At 54.1% G+C, this 10,618-nt stretch overlaps 1 protein-coding gene across 4 annotated transcripts in view; it reads right to left on the bottom strand.

Annotated features, from left to right (window-relative positions):
* Positions 1-3,313, bottom strand: part of UAP1 (UDP-N-acetylglucosamine pyrophosphorylase 1) — a 37,906-nt gene extending 34,593 nt beyond the window's left edge. For 2 of the 4 annotated variants that reach the window (XR_005583484.1, XM_039483645.1), the window contains exon 1: positions 2,886-3,313. Coding sequence is in view for 3 of the 4 variants with exons in the window: in XM_039483645.1 (XP_039339579.1) it covers positions 2,886-3,156 (271 nt within the window). In the remaining variant the exon portion in view is untranslated. The remainder of the gene's footprint in view (positions 1-2,885) is intronic. The other 2 variants (XM_039483644.1, XM_039483643.1) reach the window with 1 other exon arrangement.
* Between the last annotated feature and the right edge of the window lie 7,305 nt (positions 3,314-10,618).

The following is a 10,618-nucleotide window of genomic DNA, read 5'->3' on the forward strand; positions in this document are numbered from 1 at the left end:
CCAATTCACAGAAGTTCATTTTCCAAGAAAGCTTTGGTTTCAGTCAAATTTCAGCAAAAAGGAAAATTTTTGCTAGAGTAAAAGCATTCAAATAAGACAAAGCTGAACCAGTCAATTTTATGCAGCTAAATTATGCTCTTTCCAAACTGTGCCTATATTTACAGGACAGCTACCTAGAATAGTGCACAATAAAGAATCCACAATAGTTGGAAATTGTTTGAAAATGCCATTTTCAGATCAGTAGCCCTCACTGAGGAATGTCTACTTAAGTTTCAGAGTTGCATGTGAAGTTTTCTGCATGTAATTAGTGTCCAGATTCTCCTACCTTCCTGATGGAAAAAGGTATGTCACCCTCTTGATACAGCTACCCCCAACCCCACTTTGGCCCAGAAGATTTTAGAAAGTTGCAAGTTTCTGCAGACAGGCATTTATAATGAAAAGCCTTTTGCAACATTAGAGCTTTCTCCACCAACAAAAAACTATGTGGTATGGCTGTTTATCCTGATAGCAAACAGCTGAGAGTTTACAATGAACCTCCAAAGGTTAAATGCTTCCTGGATAACTTCCTGCTTGGACTCATGCCTCAAACTTGTTTTAAACATCTGTTTAAGGAAAGGGTGCCGCACATATCGAGGCACACCAGCAGGACAACATATGCATAGTAACTAGCACGTCAGTGCAAAGCTTAATAGTCTGTTCAGTTGTGCTCTCCCCACTTTACCCAAGCCACACCATAGTGTCATATCAAGAGAGCAAATAAAACAAGCAGGGCCAAAGTGTCCCCCCATACGCTATAGACACCAGTTGTGTTTCGATACATTAATGCCAACTCTTTTGTAGCACATTCCAGCTGTCAGTCTGGAAATGTGTTGCAAAGGTGGTCAGAACCACAGTTCTCCTGTTACAGAGGGGGATATGGAGGCAGAGAGGGAAATCAACTCATCAAATCACCCAGCAGCAGAGCTGGGACCAAAACTCAGCTCCCTCAAGTCTCAGTGAAGTGTTCTACCCACTACATTTAAGTGCAAGTTTTATCGTTCTATTACAGTTACATAGCAGCTACAAGACTCATTTCACAATCACTCCAGCTGTCTCTTTATCTAAGCTATCATTCCAATCCTAGCCTTACTAGGGATGTCTACATTCTTGGATATGCAGCATTAATGCTGCCTTTTCACACAGAAGTGTGGTATTTGAAGACAGCAGATCTTAGGGCTTGGCTACACTTGCGAGTTAGCATGCATTAAAGCACCCTAGCTTAATTCCCATCCACACTGGCACTCTGACTCCAGGGCTAGAGCGCTCCTAGCATTCCACCTTGGTGAGAAGATTAACACTTGGTGCACATTGGCTGAAATGCCCGGGCGTCAGTGTGTTACATTACTGTGCTCTGATCAGCCTCTGGAAACATCCCATAATCTCCTTAAGTCAAGAGGCCACTCTTGTCATTGTTTTGGAATCACTGTAGGCATGCCAATATGCCCTTCGAAAGCTGTTTCTGACAGCTGGCATGCTTATCTGCTCCAAGACAAAGCAACCATTACTGTGGAATGGTGGGGGGGGGGGGGGGGAGAAGGGTCTGTTGCGGTCTGAACTTACAAGAGAGCATGTTGACATGCTCTCCACCCCCCCAAAAACCCACTCCCCCCCCCCCCACATACACACAACACACTCCCTGTCACACTCCATCCCACCCCCATCATTTGGTAAGCATGTTGCAGCCACTTGCATGCTGGGATAGCTACCACAATGCACTGCTCTCTGTGGCCATTGCAAGAGCTGCTAATGTGGCCACGCCAGTGCAGTTGCAGCTGCCAGTATGGACAGATTGCTGCGCTTTCCCTACTGTGTTCAACAAAGGCAGGTTTAACTCAAAGCGCTCTACATCTGCAAGTGTAGCCATGCCCTAAGTTAACACTACAACTCTGCTTCCATTATAACCCTCTCCCAGTTTTCACACACCACTTCTGGAGGGTTCTGTTGTGGCTAAGATACAATTTAGATAATGCTTTCCCAGCCAGAAGGCCGAGAACCATGCCTGGACTCAGTCCACAGTGATTTGTCTTCCACTGAGCCACATCCATTTGCCAGCTTGCATTCCTGGTGAGGGGAAAGATCATAAATATTTACTCCCCCTTCTTTACAGCACAATGTTCTTCACTTCAGCTGGGTTTGATGTTTGTGTGCAAATGTGAAGCGCCACAAGCATGTGACTGGCCCTCATGGAGGAACAGCCACTTGGACAAGTTTAAACATTTATGTTAATATAATCTAAAGCCAAGAATTTAAAGAAAGAGGCTTGTGCCCAGCGCAAGCTTTTCAGGCCCCAGGATCAGTCATTGTTCACAGGGCAGCACTCAGGAGAGGGGCTCCCAGGCACGGAGATTGGATTTCCCAAGACACTTAGTCAAGGACAGTCAGAGCTGAGTGTGCCCAGGGAATTCCCAAACAGCTCTCACCACCGGCCACCCGGATCAGCTGCCCTCCGCACTGCTCAGACTAAGGCGACCAGACAGCAAATGTGAAATATCAGGACGTGGGGGGGAGGGGTAATAGGAACCTATGTAAGGAAAAAAAACCCAAAAATCAGGACTGTCCCTATAAAACTGGGACATTTGGTCATTCTAGCTCAGGCTCCAGGGCCTGCTGGAACTCGGAGGAGTCTGCGGGCTCGGCCAGAGGCTAACGGGGGAAGCCCGCTAGTGTATGGTCGGCGGCGACAGCCGAGCCCACCGCCCCCTCAAAGGGCTCCCTCCCGCCAGACGCTAAGCGGCGCCCAGAGGCCGGGAGCCAGCTTGGCCCACCGGGGGAAGGAAGCGCCCCGCGTTGCCCCGGGGCCAGAAGCACCCGTCGCAGGTACTGGGGAGGAACCCCCCACCCAGTACCTTCGAGCTCCCACTCGGGGAGCCGGCCCGCGTCTCGGGTGGCGCTGCCCAGCACAGCCCGCGGCAGCGCCTCCATCCGCCCGTCCACCTTGTCGCGGTCAGCCGCGCCCGCGTCCTCCATGGCCCGGCGGAAGCAGGCACCCAGCGCCTCGCAGTCCAGGCTCTGCAGCTCCTCGCACAGCGCCCGCCGCTCCGCGTCGCCCAATTCGGCCCAGAAGCGCAACAGGTGGCCCTGCCCGGCCAGCCGGCTGCGCAGCGCCTCGGGCTCCATGGGCAGTGAACGGCGCCCAGCCCCGGCCGGCCTCGGGCTCCGCCGCACGGGCAGCCCCAGCCCGCGAACCGAGGGCTCCGCTCACGGCTCCCAAGCCGCATGCACCCGGCCCACGCGCCCCGTTGCCGCCCAGCCCTCTCCCCGCTACCGCCCACATATAGGCGGCTAAGCTCCGCCCCCCCGCTCAAGGCCGGGCTGCCTCGTCGCGTCCGCCATCGCCATGACGCACCCACTGGCCCTGACTTCACGTTAGGCGGCGGGGACGCGTTCCAATGGCTGAGAGCCCACGAGGGGCGGGGTCACAACCACCTCCGTCCAATCGCTTCCTGGGGCACGTGGCAGGCCCTAGCGTATGCGAAAGGGAGCCGCTGCCGTCCTCTGCTAACTCCGCAGCTGTTTGCCATGGTGATGTTTGTGATGTCACATACACTTAACGTAGCCGACTGGCGGGGCAAACAAAGGCTTTCCCTCAACCCCGCCTCCACTCCCCTCCCCCACAGCGTCTCTCCCTGCTACCACCAACCCCCTCCCCCTTCTAGCCCTTCCCCCCACCACTGCTCCTTACTCCCACCCAATCCCTCGCCCTTCCACTTCCCTCCCCCACTGCATCGCTCCCTGCCCCACCCAACCCCTCACCCTCCACTCTCTTCCCCCAAAGCCCTGCTCCCACCCAACCCTACTCTCTCTCCTTCCGCACAGCACCACTCCCTGCTCCCACCCTCCCCACTTCATCACTTCCTGCTCCCACCCAACCCCTTCCCCCTCCACTCCCCTCCCCCACAGCACTGCTCCTTCCACTCCCCTCCGTCACAGCACTGCTCCCTGCTCCCACCCAACCCTTCCTGCCTCCCCTACAGCACCATTCCCTGCCCCACCCAACCTCTCCCCCTCCACTCCACTCCCCCGTAGCACTGCTCTTTGCCCCCACCCAACCCGTCCTTCCTCCACTCCCCGTCCCCGACAACACCACTCCCTGCTTCAACCCAACCCTTCCCCTCCCCCCACTACATTGCTCCCTGCTCCCACCCAAACCCTCCCCCCTCCACAGCACTGCTCCCTGCCCCCACCACACCCCTAAAGCATCACTCAAGGACAATAAGGCCATTGCGGAGAAACTAAATGAATTCGTTGCATCAGTCTTCACGGCTGAGGATGTGAGGGAAATTCCCAAACCTGAGCTATTCTCTTTAGGTGACAAATCTGAGGAACTGGCCTAGATTGAGGCCATTAGAGGAGGTTTGGAACAAATTGATAAACTAAAGAGTAATAAGTCACCAGGACCAGATGGTATTCACCCAAGAGTTCTGAAGGAAGTCAAATGTGAAACTGCAGAACTAACTGTAGTCTGTAACCTATCATTTAAATCAGCTTCTGTTCCAAATGACTGGAGGATAGCTAATGGGATGCCAATTTTAAAAATGGCTCATGGATTAACATAATTTGTTGGGGAAGAGTCAACATAGTTTTTGTAAAGGGAAATCATGCCTCACCAATCTACAAGAACCCTTTGAGGGGATCAGCAAGCACGTGGCCAAGGGGATCCAGTGGACATAATGTACTTAGATTTTCAGAAAGCCTTTGACAAGGTTCCCTCATCAAAGGCTCTTAAGCAAAGTAAACTGTCATGGGATAAGAGGGAAGGTCCTCTCATGGACTGGTAACTGGTTAAAAGATAGGAAACAAAGGGTAGGAATAAATTGTCAGTTTTCAGAATGGAGACGGGGTCTGTACTGTACTGGGACCAGTCCTATTCAACATATTCATAAATAATCTGGAAAAAGAGGTAAACAGTGAGATGGCAAAATTTGCAGATGATACAAAACTACTCAAGATAGTTAAGTCCAAAGCATACTGCGAAGAGCTACAAAAGGATCACGCATAACTGGGTGACTAGGAAACAAAATGGTAGATGAAATCCAATGTCGATAAATGCAGAGTAATGCACACTGGAAAACATAATCCCAACTATACGTATAAAATGATGGGGTCTAAATTAGCTGTTACCACTCAAGAAAGAGATCTTTGAGTCATTGTGAGTAGTTCTCTGAAAACATCCACTCAATGTGCAGCGGCAATAAAAAAAGCATGCAGAATGTTGGGGATCATTAAGAAAGGGATAGATACATACTGCAGATGTGCCCCCCCCCACACACACACACCTCAAAAAAAATATTTGAATTGGAGAAGGTTCAGAAAAGGGCAACAAAAATTATTAGGGGTATGGAACGACTTCCATATGAGGAGAGATTAATAAAACTGGGGCTTTTCAGCTTAGAAAAGAGATGACTAAGGGGGGATATGATAGAGGTCTATAAAATCATGAGTGGTGTGGAGAAAGTAAATGCAAAAGTATTACTCTATTTACTATAACTCTTGTTCTGCTTCATTCTCCCCCGCCCTTCCATGTCCCCCACTTGGTCTGCTTATGGCATGTTTGACCTTACACTGTGAGTCTTTGGGAACCAGACCAATTCTTTATGTGGACAGCACCTGGCACACTTTGGGCATTCAGACAGAACTGACCACCCACTATAAATTCAGCATTTCTGAGGCAAAGCGCACAGCCAATGGTTCCTGTCAAACAGCCTCCTTGCCATGTGATAGGGTTATATTTAATTCAGCCACCAGGCTACAGAGTTTGGACCTGGGCTTTTCATTCTGGTCCAACTCTAATTCAGACTATCGCAGCCAAGGAACCTGCAGTAAGGCCCGTTACAAATGTGGGTGAGCCATGAGTTCAGCCAGGGAGAGGGCGGTAGCGTCTGTGTCATGAATGAGCCATCTACAGCAGTGATCTCAGGGGAAGGATGGGTGGGGCCCTGCAATGTGCATAGCTACAAGCAGCTGTGTAACAAACAAACCTCATCTCAGCCCAGTTCCTGGCAGGGGTGTACAACCAGTCTGGGTGTGCAGTCATACCTCATCACTGTTGGCCTGTGCCATTCCACCCAGTCCCTTCCCTTCAGCTTCGCCACACTACCATTTCATATCCTGCCCCAGCATTTCATTCTCATTCACCCCCACAGACCAGCATTTAGTAGTTAGCCCCTGCACCACCCCTGAATTTTCTGCCTCCTAACCTTTAGAAGTTGCCCCCTCTTTCTCCATCCTGCAATGTAGGGGTTGGGGGTTCCTGGGGAGTTCCTTCCTCCACAGGCATCTAGCTCCCCTGTCCCCATCAAAATAGTCACAAGTGTTGGCCAGGGGGCAGAGATGGCAAGAATACCCATGGCCCTAGGGGTGGCAGCACACAGAAACATTCCCATCCCTGCAGTGCCAGCGGAGCACTAGCTACTCCATTTGCTGAAGAAACAGGAAACTCGGGATGTCCAGGAGCTCTGATTGTCTGCCCTTTCACAGGAGGTGGAGGGATGGGAAAAGACAACCAATGGGGCGGGGTGTTCCCCACACCCACAGAGGGGTCTGAATATGCAGAAAGGTGCTAGAGTGGGCAGAGCTGCAGCTTGCCCTTAGAGGGAGAACGGTGTCTGTTCTGTTTGTTGCTGCAAACTCTAAGATGCTGCTCTGAAAAGTTAGCCCCACTGCCAGTGCAAGACTGTGCTTATGCTGTTAATTACACCCAGAAAAACTATATGAAAAGCATGTTAAAGTTGCAAATATTATGTGACCATATCACTACGGTGCTATCATACTAAACACAGGGTTGCACACAGAGCCCTATTACTGGCATTCCCTAACTTTTGGTGGCTTCACTTTGCACCATCAATGTTCTTTAATGTAAGTTTTTACATGTAATTTCCTAAATATTTTAAAAAGCAAATTGAAAAACAGAAATTCCATCCTATGGAACCCAGTTCACCTACCGATGGTCTTCAGCAGGGTTGGAACCTTTAGATCCATAGCGCAGACCTCTATCCTTTCAGCTAGGGAGTAACTGATAGCAGTAGTAGATTGTCATTCCCTTAGAGCAGGGGTGGGCAAACTTTTTGGCCCAAGGGTCACATTGGGGTTGCAAAACAGTATGGAGGGCCAGGTAGGGAAGACTGTGCCCCCTCCCAAACAGCCTGCCACCCACCCCTTATCCACCCCCTCCCACTTCCTGCCCCCTGACTGCCCCCCTAAGAACCTCCAAACCCATCTAACCCCTCTGCTCCTTGTCCCCAACCGACCCCCCTCCATCCACCCCCTGACCACCCCTTTCCAGGACCCCCTGCCCCTGACCGCCCCCTTCCAGGACCCTACCCCTTATCCATCTTCCCCCCCCCAGCCCCTTTCGGAATGTGGCCCCGCAAACATGGGCGGAGGACTCAACAGGAGCAGGGGCAGCCGCACAGCCAGAGAGAAGCGGCGGTTTCCCCTTCAAAGGGCCACTTCTCTCTGGCCGGCTGCGTGGCCTCCCAGTGCTCCCCCTGAGTCCTCCGCCTGCGTTCCCTGTGCTCCCGCCATCTGCACCGCCCGCCTGCATATGATTTCAGTGCAGCCAGTGTTGAGTTGCCCGAGTGCCCGGCCCTGGGTCCCCCTGTTGTTGGGGGGCCTTTGCCAGGGCACCCTGTGTTCACTTGTAAATCTGCCCCTGCACCGCGCTGCCCAGCCCCGGAGCCAGCCAGGATGCCGCGCTGCCAGCACAGCAAGCTGAGGCTGCGGGGGAGGAAGGACAGCCGGGGAGGGGCCGGGGCCAGCTGGGAGCTCAGGGGCTGGGCAGGATGGCCCCGCAGGCCAGATGTGGCTCGCGGTCCGTAATTTGCCCACCTCTGCCCTATCCACACCCCCGCCCTCTGACCACTACCCCGAACTCCTCTGCCCTCTATCCAACCCCCCCTGTCCCCTGCCCCCTTACCACACTGCCTGGAGCACCGCTGGCTGGCGGTGCTACAGCCACGCAGCCGCCGCCACCGTGCAGCACAGAGACTGGGTCAGGCCGGGCTCCGCAGCTCGCTGCCCCAGGAGCTCGCAGCCCCTCCGCCCAGAGCATTGCGCCAGCGGCGGAGCGAGCGAGCTGAGGCTGCGGGGGATGGGGGATAGCAAGGGAGGGGCCAAGGGTGAGCCTCCTGGGTCAGGAGCTGCGTTATCAGGTCCGGCCACAACGGGAGGGGAATGGGATCCTGTACGGAGAGCTCGAGCAGCAGAGTGTACCAGTGCTGTCTCGGCCAGGCTGGAGCAACGAGTATGAGGCGGGCCCTGTCCCTCCGAAGCTTGAGTAGCACCCGATGTACGAGTGGGAACGGAGGGAAGGCATATAGGAGGTGATCCGTCCAGGAGCAGAGGAATGCGTCTGACAGGGAGCCTCGGGAGCGACCCTGGTAAGAACAGAACTGGTGGCACTTCCTGTTCTCTTTGGAGGCAAACAGGTCTATCTGGGGAAACCCCCACCTTCGGAAAATTGTGTGCACCACATCTGGATGAAGTGACCACTCGTGGGAGAGGAACGACCTGCTGAGACGGTCGGCCAGCGTGTTCTGCACTCCTGGAAGAAAGGACGCTACCAGGTGAATCGAGTGGGTTATGCAGAAGTCCCACAGGAGCATTGCTTCCGTGCAAAGCAGGGAGGAGCGGACCCCGCCCTGCTTGTTGATATAAAACATCGCCGTCGTGTTGTCCGTAAACACCGCCACACAGCGCCCTTGGAGATGGGCGTGGAAAGCTTGACACGCAAGACGGATCGCCCGCAGCTCCCTGACATTGATATGTAGGGAGAGCTCTCGGGACGACCAGAGACCCTGGGTGTGTAGGTCGCCGAGGTGTGCCCCCCACCCCAACTCCGAGGCATCTGTGGTCAGGGTGACGGACGGGCGAGGAGGGCGGAATGGGACTCTGGCACACACGACCTCTGGGTCCAGCCACCAGTTGAGTGAAGCGAGGGTCGGTTTCGTGACTGTGACTACCATGTCTATGGGGTCGTGGTGCGGTCGGTACACCGACGCAAGCCAAGTTTGAAACGGGCGAAGGCGCAGCCTCGCGTACGTAGTCACAAATGTGCATGACGCCATGTGGCCCAGGAGGCAGAGGCAGGATCGCACCGTTGTTGTGGGAAAGGATTGTAGGTCCCGGACTAAGGAAACCATAGTCTGATGCCGAGGTCGAGGGAGGCAGGCCCTGGCCAAATTGGAATCCAGGACCGCTCCGATGAACTCCACTCTCTGTGATGGAGCTAACGTGGACTTCTCAGCGTTTATCATAAGACCTAGGCGCTGAAACAGGGCTAGGATCTCGGCCAGTTGACTTGCTACCAGTTGGCGGGATGGTCCGCAGACCAGCCAGTCGTCGAGATACGGGTACACATGTATGCGGCGATGGCGGAGGGCTGCGGCAACCACTGCCATGCACTTGGTGAAGATTCTCGGCGTGGTGGAGAGGCCGAAGGGTAGCACCGCAAACTGGTAGTGCATGCTGTTGACGACGAAACGCAGGTAGCATCGATGAGGAGGGTAAATTGCGATATGGAAATACGCGTCCTTCATGTCGAGGGCGGCAAACCAGTCTCCCAGATCCAGGGAGGGAATGATGGTCCCCAGGGTTACCATGCAAAACTTGAGCTTGAGCAGGTATCTGTTGAGCTCTCGGAGGTCTAGTATAGGTCGTAGACCTCCTTTCGCTTGGGGATTAGGAAATATCGGGAATAGAATCCCCGGCCTCGCATGTCGCTCGGCACCTCCTCTATGGCACCCAAACTCAGCAGAGTCTCGACCTCTTGCGAGAGGAATTGCTCGTGAGAGGGGTCCTTGAAGAGGGATGGGGAGGGTGGGTGAGAGGGAGGGGGTGAAACAAACTGAAGGCGGTAACCAGACTCTACTGTGCGCAGTACCCAGTTGTCCGTTGTAATCTGGGACCACGCCGGGAGGAAGTGGGAAAGATGGTTGAAAAATAACGGGGAAGGATCCGGTGAAGAGACTGATGGGCCGTCCTTGGGCGTCCCATCAAAAGGCAGACTTAGGCCCCTGAGGGGCTTTGGAGGGCGCTTGGGACTGATTTCCCCGGTTGCCCGACGGTCTCCGGCGGTTCAGCCTGCCTCTGCGCAGATTGTAGGCCGTGGCCTGGCCTGATTAAACCGGCGGTACGACTGCTGCCGGAAGGACCTCCGCTGGGTAGCTGGCGTGTGCATGCCCAGGGTGCGGATGGTGACTCGGCCATCTTTAAGAGTCTGAATTCTGGAGTCTGTGTTTTCCGAGAAGAGACCCTTGGTATCGAAGCGCAGGTCCTGTAGAGTGTGCTGGACCTCGGGCGGCAAGGTGGAAGACTGCAGCCAGGAGATTCTTCTCATGGTCACTCCCGATGCCAAAGTTCTGGCTCCAGAATCTGCGGAGTCCAGTGAGGCCTGGAGGGAGGACCGGGAGGCTTTCTTGCCCTCCTCAAGAAGGGCTGAGAATTCCGGTCTGGAGGCTGCTGGTATCAGCTCCATAAATTTAGACAGGGACACGAAGGCGTCGTAGGTGTAGCGACCAAGGAGAGCCAGCTGATTGGCAATCCGTAGCTGGAGGCCACCAGCCGAATAGACCTTCCGGCC

This window comes from Mauremys reevesii, linkage group 8 (assembly GCF_016161935.1).
Source record: "Mauremys reevesii isolate NIE-2019 linkage group 8, ASM1616193v1, whole genome shotgun sequence".
Classification (NCBI taxonomy): domain Eukaryota; kingdom Metazoa; phylum Chordata; order Testudines; family Geoemydidae; genus Mauremys; species Mauremys reevesii.